This window comes from Panthera leo, chromosome A1 (genome assembly GCF_018350215.1).
Source record: "Panthera leo isolate Ple1 chromosome A1, P.leo_Ple1_pat1.1, whole genome shotgun sequence".
Classification (NCBI taxonomy): Eukaryota; Metazoa; Chordata; class Mammalia; order Carnivora; family Felidae; genus Panthera; species Panthera leo.
Window position 1 is genome coordinate 69,110,912 of NC_056679.1, and position 14,051 is coordinate 69,124,962.

The 14,051-nt window shown below is 47.2% G+C and overlaps 1 protein-coding gene across 3 annotated transcripts in view; it reads left to right on the forward strand.

The window, feature by feature from the left end:
- The window catches only part of FARP1 (FERM, ARH/RhoGEF and pleckstrin domain protein 1), a 295,943-nt gene that overhangs the window by 55,477 nt on the left and 226,415 nt on the right, over window positions 1–14,051 (forward strand). For all 3 annotated transcript variants that reach the window (XM_042929450.1, XM_042929458.1, XM_042929440.1), the window contains exon 2: window positions 9,479–9,672. In XM_042929450.1, coding sequence (XP_042785384.1) covers window positions 9,502–9,672 — 171 coding nt within the window. In that variant the 5' untranslated portion in view covers window positions 9,479–9,501. The remainder of the gene's footprint in view (window positions 1–9,478; window positions 9,673–14,051) is intronic.

Here is a 14,051-nt window from a genome sequence, read left to right on the forward strand (position 1 = left end):
TTTTGCTTACACACTTTTTTTTTTGAAGTGAGCAAATCTATTGGAATAGATAGCTGTTTTTTGAACTTTTCTCAAAACCCCTTATCTAAGCCCCTGTGAAAAGCCAAACTTGGCCGACTGTGTTCCTGAGTTGCTCCTGGCCGCCAGCCTTTCTGGGGTGGCTCCTCCCTCCCTCCTGGCTGGTGGCTCCCCGGGGACTGAGCACAAGGTGGCTTTGTTACCCAGCGGAGCCCGGGTTATGCACCCTGTGCCCTCTGTGCTCCCGAGTGTCTGCAGCTGCTTTTGGTCCCCACACAGTGGCAGGTTTGCAGAAGTACTTTGGGGGCTCTAGGATCCACGTCTTGGGCTCCTCCCTTTCAGTAACAGTTTTCTGTGAGTTTGCCCTAACCCAGCATTTAAAAAAAATTTTTTTTATGTTTATTTATTTTTGAGAGCAAGAGACAGAGCATGAGTGGGGGAGGAGTGGAGAGAGAGGGAAACACAGAATCCAAAGCAGGGTCCCAGGCTCTGAGCTGTCAGCACAGAGCCCGACGCGGGGCTCAAACTCATGAGCTGTGAGATCGTGACCCGAGCTGAAGTTGGACGCCTAACTGACTGAGCCACCCAGGCACCCCCTAACCCAGCATTTTTAAGTGGCTTCTATGTAAAACTGGAAGGAGAAACTCTCGAAAAAAAATTCCTCTTGGTCATCCTGTTTTGATTTGAGAATTGTGACCCTTCTTGACAGTGATGTCTTCTCGTTGGGTTTCATGCTCTAAATAGGGCCAGGAGAGTGAGGATGATGTCCTCCTAGTAGATGGAATTTTTAAAATTTTCTATTCCTTTTTTTTTTTTTTTTTTTTTTTTTTTTTTTGAGAGGGAGAGAGGGCACGAGTGTGAGTGGGGGAGGGTTGGGGGGGTGGGGAGAATCCCAAGCAGGCTCCACACCGTCAGTGCAAAGCCCGAGGTGGGGCTCAAACCCACGAACCATGACCACGACCTGAACTGAAACCGAGAGTTGGACGCTTAACTGACTGAGCCATCCAGGAGCCTCTAAAACTGTGTATTTCTGAATGGGTAATATCCTTTTCAGTCCTGTCCTTAACCAGGAGCCTGCTCTCCTACCAGTCACTGCTCTGTCCTTCCAGAGAGGTTCTGTGTGTCCCCAAGGATATTTGTGTGGATGCACACACCTCTTTAAAAAGTTTTAAATTCCAGTTAACATACGGCATTATATTAGTTTCCGGTGTACTATATAGTGATTCACCAATTCCATAAATCACCCATTGCTCATTACAAGTTGTGCACATTTTTTATGCTGTTTATTGAGGTATAATTTACACAACATAACCGAAGTGATTTCAGTGTGCAATTCACAGGTTTTTTGTACATTTACAGAGTTGTGTGACTGTCACCACAATTTAATTTCAGAACATTTCCAGCACCTCCCTCCCCCCCCCCCCCCCCAAAATCTCCATCGCTCAGGTCCTTTGCTGCCAGCCCAGCCCCTCTCCAGAGCTCCAGGAAACCACTCTCTAGATTTGCCTCTTCTGGATGTTTCCTACAAAAAGGGTCATTTGTTATATAATCTTTTGCATCTGGCTTCTTTCACTTAAAATGTTTTTTGAGGTTCATCCACGTTGTAGCGTATGTCAGCGTGTCCTGTATTGTTGGTGAATAACAGTCCCCTGTTTGGATACACCACGTTGCTTATCCATTCACCAGCTCCCGAGCACTTGTTTCTTTTCCACCTGCTGGCTCATTCAGCTACGAACATTAGCATATGTACAAGTCTGTATGTGGACTTCCGTTTTCCTGCCCCTCGGGAGGACGCCTAGGCTTCCCTAGGGAGCCCAGTTGCTGGCTTGCATGCAAAATTTTTGATTAAATTTTAAAGAAATTACCAAAATATTCTCCAAAGTGTCTGCACCTTTTTATATTCCCACCAGCAATGTAGGAGAATTCCAGCTTATCCACACTCTGTAACATTTGTTACCGTCCATCACAGTGGATGTGAAATATCCGAATTCACTGTCTCCTAGGCCATGTCCTTTGCATTTCCTAATGACTAACGGTGTTGGACATCCTTCTGTGTGCTTATTAACCATTTGCATACCTTTGGAGATTTAAATTTTCTTTTATCTGTTTTAAAGCCTGTGCTAACAGTTAATTTCCCATGCCTCTCAAACATCGTGGCCCTTTCTTCTGCCAGTTTCTTCCTATTTCTGCGTTGTCAGGAGTTAACCATATTCTGCGACTATTGTAGTCTTCCTGTTAAGGGTATACCTGGATTTAAAGTTTACCAGTAATCCTTTCCAGTGTTTGACCACGTTCGCCCCTTGTTTTGCTGATGCCTAGCCTTCCAGTAGTTTCTTCTGGAAGGGCTTGGGCAATAATATTTTGAGTTCTTGACTACTTAGAATTTAGTTTGGTTCGGGACGCCTGGGTGGCCCAGTTTGGGCGTCCGACTCTTGATTTTGGCTCGGGTCCTGATCTCACGGTTCATGGGATGCGACTCCGAGTTGGGCTCTGTGCTGTGTGGACCCTGCTTGGGATTCTTTCTTCCTTCTCTCTCTGCCCCTCTCCCACGCTTGCTCTTTCTGTCTCAAAATAAGTAAAATAAACCTTAAAAAAATAGTGTTTGGCTCTTCTATTGGATGAAAATTTGGCTTTAAGGTTTTGATTCCTTTTATTTATTTCAGGATCGTTTTGACAATGTAAGCATTAAATGTTGCTGTTTGCGAGCCTGAACTTTGACCCTTTGTGTTTTGTTTGAACTTTGTGCATACGTGCCCAAATGATTCCTTAAAAAAAAAATTTTTTTTTTTTGTAAGTTTACTTATTTATTTTGAGAGAGAGAACCCTAGTGAGGGAGGAGGGGAGAGAAGGAGACAGAATCCCAAGCAGGCTCCACACTATCAGCACAGTGCCTGATGCGGGGCTTTGTCTCACGAAGATATCAGAACCTGAGCCAAAGTCAAGAGTCAGATGCCGAACTGGCTGAGCCACCCAGGTGCCCCCGAGTGATTCCTTCTTAATTTGTGAAGATCAGCGATGATACAGGAGATGTCTTGGTGTTGATCATCCTGTTGTCTCTGGAATAGACGTTCATTTACTATGGAGAGTCCCCTTTTATTTCTGGAATGTTTTCCTGAATTAGACCTTTCTCTTTTGTTTGTTTTCTTGTTCCATTATTTGATTTTTCTTTTTTTTTTCTTCAGGGCTGTTGATTGTGGGTGAGCTGGATGTCCTCTGTCTTCCACAGCTATCACTTTTCACTCCATTTTAAATCTTTTGCTCCCTTTTCTCAGTCTTTACCCTCCAGACCCTCATATTTTCACTTGTGTGTGTTTCCTTTTGGCCACTTCCATTTTGGTGATTCTTTTAGTCTGTTTGTGCTGCTATAACCGTACCGTAGACTGGGTGGCTTATAAACTGCAGGACTTTATTTCTGACAGTTCTGGAGGCTGGGAAAGCCAACACGAAGACACCTGCTTCAAATTTTTTTCTAAATATTTTAGGAGAGCGTGCATGTGCTCTAGTGTGAGTGGGGGAGGGGAGAGAGAGAGGGAGACACAGAATCCAAAGCAGGCTCCAGGCGCTGAGCTGTCAGCACAGAGCCCGACATGGGCTCGAACTCGCAAACTGGGATATCATGACCAAGTGAGCCACCCAGGTGCCCCAGAAGGCACCTGCTTCATAGACTGCTGACTTCCCACTGGGTGCTTGCATGGCAGAGGGGATGGACTATGGCTCTGAAGCCCGTTTCATAAGGGTATGAATCCACTCACGAGGGCTCCAGCCTCACCATATACTCACCTGCCAACCCCCCCCCCCCCACACCCCCAGTCCCTATACCATCACATCAGGGTTCGGTTTCAACATATGAATTTGGGGGCAACCTAGACGTCTGTTTTATAGCAGTGATGTTTTTATTCATCCTGGTTTCCCCCTGAGGTCTCCCCTCATGCTATATTTCCTTATTTTTCCCATAGCTCCCCTGAACTCTTGTAAATCCTGTTGTGCTTTTGTTTATGGAATCTGTTATTTCATTGTTTTGTTAAGTGAGGACAACGTATTTGGGAAAAGTTGGAATTCTTTGTCCTTTCATTTTTAAAGTTTATTTTCAGAGAGAGAGAGAGCGTGTATGCGTGAGTTGGGGAGGGGCAGAGAGAGAGGGAGAAAGAATCCCAAGCAGGCTCTGCACCAGTAAGGGCAGAACCTGATGTGGGGCTTGAACTCCCTTGAGATCATGACCTGAACTGAAGTTGGATGTACAGCCGAGCCACCCGGATGCCCGTCTTTTTCACTTTTTTTCCCCTTTCTTGTAGCATCTTAGTAAAGGTCCTTTGTTGTTCGGTGAGTTCTTTATGAACTAGCTATTTGTAGGAGCTTCCTGAGAGCCAGGAGACAGGGCTGTGTCCCATGCTAGTAGGAACTCTTGTGGCCTGAGGGTGTATGTGTGTGTATGTATATATAATCTTTTCATCCTCTGTTTTTCTCTGCTTGCTGGGCTGGTCGTGTTCCCAGTGCCCTTGGTGATGTCCTGCTAATGTGCATTTCCTCTGCTGTTTTCTGTCCACTCCACCTTTAGGAGATCTCCCACCGCGGTGTCCAGGGTGGCTGTCCGTGCTAACCTGCACATCTCTCCCCCTTGTGCCCAGAAAGTTCTCGCTAGCTTTGTCGTTGCTCAGGATGCCATACTTGTCCAGGGTACACAGCTCTGCAGGCGTGGGCAGCCTCTGCAAGCATTTTCCTTCTCCTCTGTCTGACCTTGAGGGCAGTTTGGCAGCTCTTGACCCCCCCCCCCCCCCCCCCCCCCCCCGTTTGTGGTTTGGAGTTGCAAAGGTCCTTCAGTCCCTCCGGGATGGAGTTGGCATTTGCATGTGTCCTGCTGCTTGCTTTCGGGTGCATTCCAAGAGGAAGTCTTGAAGCCGGGGCAACTCTAGCTTTTTCATCTTTTCTCTGCCAGTTAACAATTTTACTGCTGTGTCTGTTGTTGTTCTTGTTTCCTTTTAACTAGCTTTTCAAATAGAGCTAATGAATAAAGTCGTTTCTCAAGCAGCTTTTTGCTTGTAGGTCTGGAACGATCATGCTAAGTTAATCATGTATCACAAGGACAGAGACGTTAATTTCCTTTCCTTTGACCATTCCTTAAGGAATGCAGAAGCCAGGGGGGTAGTTATGGAGGTAAAGCCCAAATAGAGCGCGGATTGATCTGTATAAACAAAAGGCTTTTACGTTTGCCGGACGTGTTCACCTAGAAGGCTGTGTTGTGTTACCAGACTCCCCGATTCTGATAGCCAGCATCAGCGTGCTCACCCATTTATGACTTGCCAGCGTTCCTCGGATATTCCCGTGACATTCCTCGGATGCTCCATTCAGACCACTTGGCTGGATTTATATTTGAATTCAGCAGGACTTTCCATGTACAGCAATAGTCTTCATGCAGCTAGGAAAACAGAAAGCATGACTACGTTGTTGAAATGTCAGTAACCAGAAGTGGAAATAATACAGGCGTGAGGTCATTGTGAAGACTGAGGAAAAGGGAATTTAAGGTACTAAATATATGTTAATAACTAACTGAATTTAATTTTTTAAATGCCAAGGTGCTAAAAATGACCATACATATTCATCTGGGGATCTTGAGCCCGAGGGGGAGAGAGGATTTAGTTTTAGGGGATGAGGGGCCTTGCCCTTTGCTCAGGCTGGACAGAGAGGAAGTGCTTTTGCAAGGAGGGACCCCAGAACCTTTGAGGTGGGGTGACGTGGGAGGATGGGCCCCTTCCTCCCTGTCCTCACCTCCATGCCTGGGCATCTGAGCCACATCTCCCTGACTCTGCAGTAGGGGGCTAGGGGGCCAGGCCCAGCATGAGTGATCGAGCACAGGGCCTGTCCATCCTGATGGACTGAGTGCAGGGAAGTGAGGCAGGCAGCAGAGGATGCTTCGAGAGGCAAGGAGGCATCAAGACCAGAGTAGGAAAAAGTACAGAGAGGAATCTGGGAATGGGGAAGGCTAATGGGGCTGATGTCATGTTTTTTTCTGGAGGTTGTATTTTTAACCATGAGACCCCAACCAGAAAACACAGGAAAATAATTTTGCCTGCTTTGTGAAGATTGTTTTCAACACAACTCATTTCCTAACTAATTAGATATATACACCACATCTGATTCCTTGAACAAGCAGACGACCTGTTTCCATTTGGTATAAGGCCCTGTGCTTAGGCATTATAGATGAACTTGGTCCAGTCAGATGTCTCAAGACTAATAGGTGAATTAAGCAAAGCACAGATCACACAACAAACAAATTAGAATTTGGGTCTTAAGGAAAGCTTACTTGGGGCAGAAATTGGAAAGGTACTTCCAGAACAGATCTGTGAAGTCCTACATGGGCATTCAAAAAAAGAAAAGTCCTGGGGCGCCTGGGTGGCTCAGTCGGTTAGGTGTCTGACTTCGGCTCAGGTCATGATCTCACAGTCCGTGAGTTCGAGCCCCGCGTCGGGCTCTGTGCTGACCGCTCAGAGCCTGGAACCTGTTTCAGATTCTGTGTCTCCCTCTCTCTCTGATCCTCCCCTGTTCATGCTCTGTCTCTCTCTGTCTCAAAAATAAATAAACGTTAAAAAAAAAAAAAAAAAAAAAAAAGAAAAGTCCATCCTTAACTGGTATTGCCTTGCCACAGAACCCAACCTTGAAGGACTGTAGAGAAACAAAGAATACTCTTAGACTTTGGTGGAGAGTTTTGTGGAAAAATACTTAGTAAGTGGTATTTCTGAGGTGGTCTTCAGACCCTTTCTCTGTCCAAAGGACACATCTCTTTAGGCCAGGGTGGTTTGAGTCAATGACCAGGTTGTTGAGGTGACTCCATAGTGTCTGATTTGCTGACCTCCAGGACAGCCTTTGGTGTCACAGTGAGAGTGTCACAGGTTTTGCGGAGAGGAAGGGGGGAGGGGCTTCCATATGGAATATTGTTGGAAGCTTCTAGGGGCCCAACTCTTCGAGAGGAGGATGAGCAGGAGTTGGGTGAGAAGAACCTACCAAATAAGATTTACAAACTGGATGGTTTTTTCCTGAACAAAAGAGCTGAAGGGTGACATGATCTCAAATGTGTAAGACACGGCACTCAGGTCTGTACCTCACACCACAGGTGACCCTCCCTCAGTGCCCTTTCTGCAGCTGTTGCAGTCACTTGGTGCCCCAGGTTGTTCTTTCTGTGCCTCTTTCCGGGTTCTGCATGAACCCTTGTATAGTTTGTTAGGGCGGCTGTAACAAACTACCACAGGTTAGGGGTGGGGGTGAAACAGAAGTGTGTTTCCTCACAGTTCCGGAGGCTGGGAGTCCAGACCGGGGTGTCGGCAGGGTCGGGGTCTCCTGAGGGCTTTCTCCTGGCCTGGCAGATGGCTGCGTTCTCCAAGTGCCCTCACATGGCCTCTCCTCTGTGCTCGAGCATCCCTGGTGTCTGTGTCCAGTTTTCCCCTTTTTATAAGAGTACCAGTCACACTGGATTATGGTTCATCTTAATGGCCTTATTTTAAATTAATCCCCTCTCTTAAGACCCTTTCTTCAAATACAGTCACACTCTGAGATACTGGGGGTAAGATTTTTGGAGGAGCAGTATTCAGCCCATGAGCACCCTCATGATGGGGCCATCGGTTTTTGGTTGGCTCCTCCCCTCCACCTTCCGCCATTTGCTTTCATTGTGGCTTTTGCTTACACAGTAAGATGGGCTTGAACTCTCAGTCCAAACCCAGCTCCACCTCCCCCTTACGTCCCTGGCTGGCCTTTTGTAACCCTGAACGGTGCCCCCAGTGAAACTCACACCTTCCCTCCCTTCTTCCCTGATAGAACATTTTCTGGTCATTGTTCTTTTATATCCTCCTCTGGGCAGCTTACTGTTAACAACTTCGGGGTAATTTTTCCAGAACAGTGGGTTTTATGGCTTCATGTTTTCCCTTCTGTCACCACTGTCTAAGTTATCCCCTTGGGCACAGATTGTTGCTGTAGCTTTGTCGCCGAATAACCCCCTGCCCAGCCCCCGCCGTCCATCTTTTTCCAGCCTGTAGAACAGATCTTCTTCAGATGCATTTTTCTAAAATTCTGCTTTTCTTATGTCCTTCTTCTCCAGTGGCTCCCCGCTGACTGCAGGGAAAGACCGTATTTGTCATCAAGGTGTCTGAAGTCCTTCTAGTTTGTTCCACCCTGTTTTCCAAGCGCATTTCCAGCATTAATTCCTACTCTTCTTCGTATCTGCCTCCCCGTTTGTGTCCCATAGCTTTGTTGGGGCCGTTCCATTTTCCTGCAGCGTCTTCTTCTGTGTACTTGTCTCCTTCCAAGTATTCCCTGACATTAGAGACCAGATTGAGGACCATTCCTGCCTTCTCCATGATGGAAGCACCCCGTTGTGCTCCATGACCCTTCATGTCCAGACAGGGCCAGTCAACAAGCAGTCATTGTTGAACTTTCTATACCCCGCACTGTGTCTAGGTAGGTGCTGAGATCCAAAGATACCTAAGATTTGATTCCGGCTTTAGGGTGGTCATGAGGTTATGGGGGACATAATCAGGCAGAGGCACATAAGACTGAACACCATGCTGACGCTTGACAGAGTCGTGGACACCGAGGAGGATATGGTACCTGAGCCCTGCCCAGGTGTCGGGGATGTGATACTGGAACTGAGTTCCAGAAAGCTAGACTAGAAGTTTCCAGATGGAGGAGGAGTGCAAAGCACTCATCCAGAGCGAGCCATGCATGTGAAGACCTGGGGGCAAGACCGAGGCAGTAGGGGGGCAAGACCGTGGCGTGGGGTAGGGGAGGGTGGGGTGGGTATGGCGGGAGAAGAGCCAGCTATTTGTAAAGAGGATTGGGTTTTGTTTTTAGGGAAATAACGTTGTTGTCGCTGATACTACTATATGTAGAATGGTTTTTCTGGAAAAGGGGAACGATGGGGGGGATGGCAGGAAAGAAATGAATTAGAAGAAATCAGGAGAAAGACCCCTGTGTGAATGCATGTTTAGCTTCGACAGATTATAAACTTGAGAGCCACCATGTGTTTTATCTGTTTATCTTTGTAATACCCACATTACTTAGTATGTTGGTGTGTCCATAAAAGGTAATTAATGGTTGCTAATGGCATGGCTTAGGCACTGTTTATCATCTCCTGTCCAGACTCAAGATGTGTAAAAAGTGGTGCCTTGCTCGCTGCAGACACTGATAATATGTTGAAAACAACTGAATCTATGGTATGAATAAGAGCTGACTGTAAAACTAGAAAATATGTTAAAATATGCACAACTATTTGCATGCCTTGGTTGGTTGAAGGTGACCTTATTGTTTGTGAATGCATGAAGCTTCCCCACGTGTGATTGCTGTGCAGGGGACAGAGAGCCCACCGAGCTGTGTTTCCAGGGATCCCAGGAAGGGTCGGAGACCACAGATGTCCCCTTAGGTGCTTGAAATGAGTGTCCTCTTCTGATGTATTTTTCCTTCTCACTGCTTTCTGCAGATATTATATAATCTGCTTTCACCATGGGAGAAATAGAGCAGAGGCCAAGTCCAGGATCGCGACTGGGGGCCCCGGAGAATTCGGGGATCAGTACCTTGGAACATGGACAGAAGCCGCCCCCAACACCTTCAGGAAAACTCATGTCCATTAAAATCCAGATGCTGGACGACACCCAGGAGGCATTTGAAGTTCCAGTAAGTTGGGGTGTCTCCATGAACTCCAGAGTGTGGGCGGGCTTCAGCACTGGGAGGTTCATCTTCTCCCTGTTCTCAGTGATGTGAGGTGGCAGGACAAGGGTCCACACCTCCCTCTCCACCCGCAGCACGTTCCTCTGACCCGTTCTGGTTTTGAGCTGTCCAGCTTTTACATTCACACATGCGCTGCCTACGTAGCGGTCTCAGTGCGCAGTTCACTTGAATCGTACAGTCTTTCCTATACAAATATATATATGTATGTAATACACACATGCTCTGTGTATCTGTTTGAACTGGATAGAATTATGGGTCTTGTGGATGCGTCTCCACACGTATTCCTCTCTCCTTGGTGTGTGCACGTGTGTGTGCCCCTTCTCTAGCGTACGGGCAAGAAAAAGCCTGAGAAAAATCATCAGAGCCACACACGTGTTTTCATGTCTGTAGGGAAGTGGACGACTGTGTTCAAGAGTGGGAAGTGTAGGGGGTGTAGAAAAACCGTGATCCAGACCCACCGGGCTACAGCCCTGGAATTTCAGAGGCCCACCATCCAGGGAGGAAAATAGGGGTGTCTGAGGGGTGTCTGGGGGCCGCTCAGAGAAGGAAGAATCCGCAGCCTTTGCCTCTTGCATCAGTGGGAGCCCTGCACCCTGGCTCTCACGCCCTCACCCCCGTGATTCTGTGATTTTTTTTTTTTTTTTTTTTCTTCTTGAGTCCCTGCCTTCTCCTCCTCCCCAATCTCCTTAAATACAACTCCTGCTGGAGGTTAGGGAACTAGCAGCAGTTACGCGCAGGTGGAGGGTTTCTCGTGCGCAAGGCAGGCCGAGTGAGAGGAATACGTCCAGCTCTCCAGAAGTTGGACTGCACCTCCCTCCGGAATCCTTATGCCTTATGTGGGCGGGGGTCCTTAGACCTACCTAGTAGCCCAGTTTAGATTTGGTTTTCTGTGTTCTGTCTTACGTACCATCCACCGTGTGTAGCATTGTTGGTGGGGAAGAAAACTGCTCTAAACAGCCAACTTAACAACAAAACTTTGGGAATATAACCTGTCTTTAAAGTGGAGACGATCCGTCTGTTGTTCCTGTTGGCTGGAGGGACTGGAACTTCATGACATTAACATCTGTAACCTATCATTTAATCATTTATGTGATATGATTCACTAAATTCTATTCATCTTAATATTGTTCAGAGAATGTGAATTACCATTAAGTGTCTCAGGGAAAGATAAACCTCCCGAATAGCCATGTTTAGAACTGCCAATTCATTGCACAGCTCTTATTTTCTTGTTGGGGAAATTCCTGTCTTTCAAAGTCTTGGGAACGTGTCCGTATTCTGGTGAACAAAGCCATTGCTAGTCTGTTGAAACGGTAAAAATAAATGAGGAGTGCACCTGCCAGCCTGTTAGAATTTGGCCTTCTGGAACATGTACTCCCTCCCCCTTTCCAGCTTTTTTCTCTTTGTTGCCAGACTGGTTTGGTGAGGTATTTAGTTTCAGGGTTTCCTGTTGGTACTGTGCTAAGGACTTGGGAGCCCAAATCTCTGGCAACACATTCTATTAAGTCGTGTTCCCGTGTGTGGTTTGGACTGACAAGCTATCAGCTATTGCTGTTGTGTGCATGAACTACAGGGAGTACTGTACTGTATTCAACTGCATTTCTTCAGGTGCCCTAAACCAAAATATGTTAAGACTGTTGCTAGCTGTTGTTTTTCTAGGAGCTCTATGGGATCTCCCTGCCTAAGAAATAGGAGTGGAGTTTGTTTTCATCTTTTAAAAGTATTTTACTTGATAAGTGCTGATGTCTGTGCTTTGCATTTATAATCCCTCTGTCTGGAAAGAACTTTTCTCCTTTCTTCCCTGATAAACTCCTATGCACCCTTAAAGACCCTATCAGTTTTACCCAGACACTAACTTCTGAGACTGAGACTGTAGCTTTTTCTTCCCTCCCTCTGTCCTCTTTACTTATATACCCGTCAGGGTGGAGCTGGGCGTCTTGGGTTCAAATTTCAGCCTTTTTTACTGACTTCTTGATCACCTTGGACGAGATACCTCTCTGTATCTCTGCTTTCTCCTTTGTAAAATGAGGCTAGTGATAAGCCCTGTCTCATACTATGATAACAACAGAATTGTTCCAGACACTATTTGTAACAGCTCGGCACATGCTAAGCACTTAATACAAGTGTCGGGAGTGGTGCCTTTGCCTTTGTGTCCTGTTCCCAGCGCCTGGCTTGTTAAAATGTTTGCTGACCGAATGTTAGAGTGAGTTTATTTTACAAGTAGAATTGATGTCATTGTTAGTTTTTTCACATGCCCCATCCATTCATACTTTGATTTTCCTAGTTGGGCCAGAATGTTCCTTCTCAACCAGATGTTTTCTGTAACTGCCCGTAGAAAGGCAGATATCAGCGTTTTTATTGACGGAACTGATTCTAAATTGCTACCTTGTGTTCTTTAAGCACAGAAATGGCCAGGCCTTCACGCAGCTGGAAGGCATCAGGCTGGCGGTGGTGACTTAGTCTTAGTCCTCAGGATGGGATCACAGCCACATGGGATTGCAAAAGATGCAGCTGTCCGTAATTGCTGGAAAACCTGCCTCCACAGCTTCTTGCTGTGAATTCATCAAGGCTGGGTGTCTGGCCCTGGAAGGATCTCCCTCGCCCATGTGTGATCCCTCCTTTGATTGGGCGCCCCGAGAGGAATATATTCTCATTTCTCACTCACATTTGCCACACAGATGAGCAGGGCACGGGGCCAGAGGTCCCTGTGGTTTCCTTTGCTAACGTTCTTGTACAAACCGTGTATTTCCTTGGGGATTGAATTTCCCGGGCCTTTTCTTGTTTTTGTTTTAGAGTAGAATGCAGGCAGAGTCATCATTTTATCTTATTGTTCTGAAGTTTATTTTGAGAGACAGAATGGGGGAGGGGCAGAGAGAGGAGGGAGAGAATTCCAAGCAGGCTCCGTGCTGTGAGTGCAGAGCCTGAGGCAGGGCTTAATCCCATGAACCCTGAGCCAAAATCCAGGGTCGGACACTTTTACTGGCTGAGCCACCCAGGTGTCCCCCAAGTCCTGATTTTCAGTAATAAATGCCCTAAGTACTTCTGAGCACAGATAACCAAACCCTCGTCCGCACGGTTGTCTCTATTGTGATATCTAGCCTTTAAAAAAGTCATGTAAGAGCCTTTTGAAAAGCCTCCGTGATGAGCACCAGTTCTTCCACTTTGCTTGTAGCCCCACCAACCACCTTTGCTCTTGAGCTTGGATGGTCCACTTCGGTATTTCCTCCGCAAAGTAGAAAGTTCAAATGCAGTATTTGTAGTAAATTCTTGTACAGCGTTTTATCACCTTCATGTGGAAAATGCTGTGCCAATAAGCCTCCCCCGTGGTTTATGATATATGCAACTTTCTCTTCCAGCCAGAGGGGACAAAATGAAGTGCCTCACGCAGATCTGAAAGGGTTAACAACCCTTCTCCCTGCGCCCCACCCCAGCCAGGGCCACCCTCCCTCGCTTAAGACCTCTGAGAAGGTTTTCTATGTCCTGCCTTCCTGACCCTGCTGGTAAACAAACACTGTTCCTACAGACACTTGGAGGAGAAGCCATTTGCTTCATGCTACAAGTGTTTATTCAGTTTGTTTTCGTTAGCAAGGTCACTCTAGGAAGCGTTGAGATCAGGGGATATAAAAGGAAGCCGGTTTTTTTGTTTTTTGTTTTTTTTTTTTTTTGATTTTTGCTGTTTTGAGCAGCCCTGGTAAAAACACGTGGGGAAGATGCTCACGAGACCAGAAGCCCCCTGGTCTGGGTTGAGTTGGCAGGAGTGGCCAGGTGCGGGGAGGCCGGCGGTGGTGGGAACCTTCCGGAAGCAGAGCCTGGAGCTGGTTGTGGCAGAAGGAATTCGGTGTCGGCCACAGCTATCGCAGGGTCCCATCATTGGGCCTTCTGCGTGTTTGTGTCTTGTCACCACTTTCCCTCAGAAGCCTGTAGAGCTCCCAAGTGCCTGAGGATAAAGTGGCCTCGTGAGTTTGGGGAGGCTGGGCGAGCTGGGGCTATGGCCCCTGGTTCTCCACCGCTGTCCTTGGTGGTTCACCTTCCGTATTAGCATCTCCTGCCACACCTGCTCTTCCTTGTTGATACCAAGGAAGCTTGTTTGGGGCTCCAACATGTAGAAGGGGAGTTCCGTGGGGCAGGGCCTCCTGTGTTCGTGTTTATCACCGGGTCCTACACCTGGAGCTGTGTGGACCCAGCAGACGCCCGATGTGTGTTACCCACTGCCCACACCTACGTTCTGTCCTCTGACTCCCGAATCTGAGGGGTGGTGGGTGGTGGTGGCCTCTTGAAGAGCTTCTGGTCATTTCCCCCATTTTTGTACGCATTACGACGAGACCGGG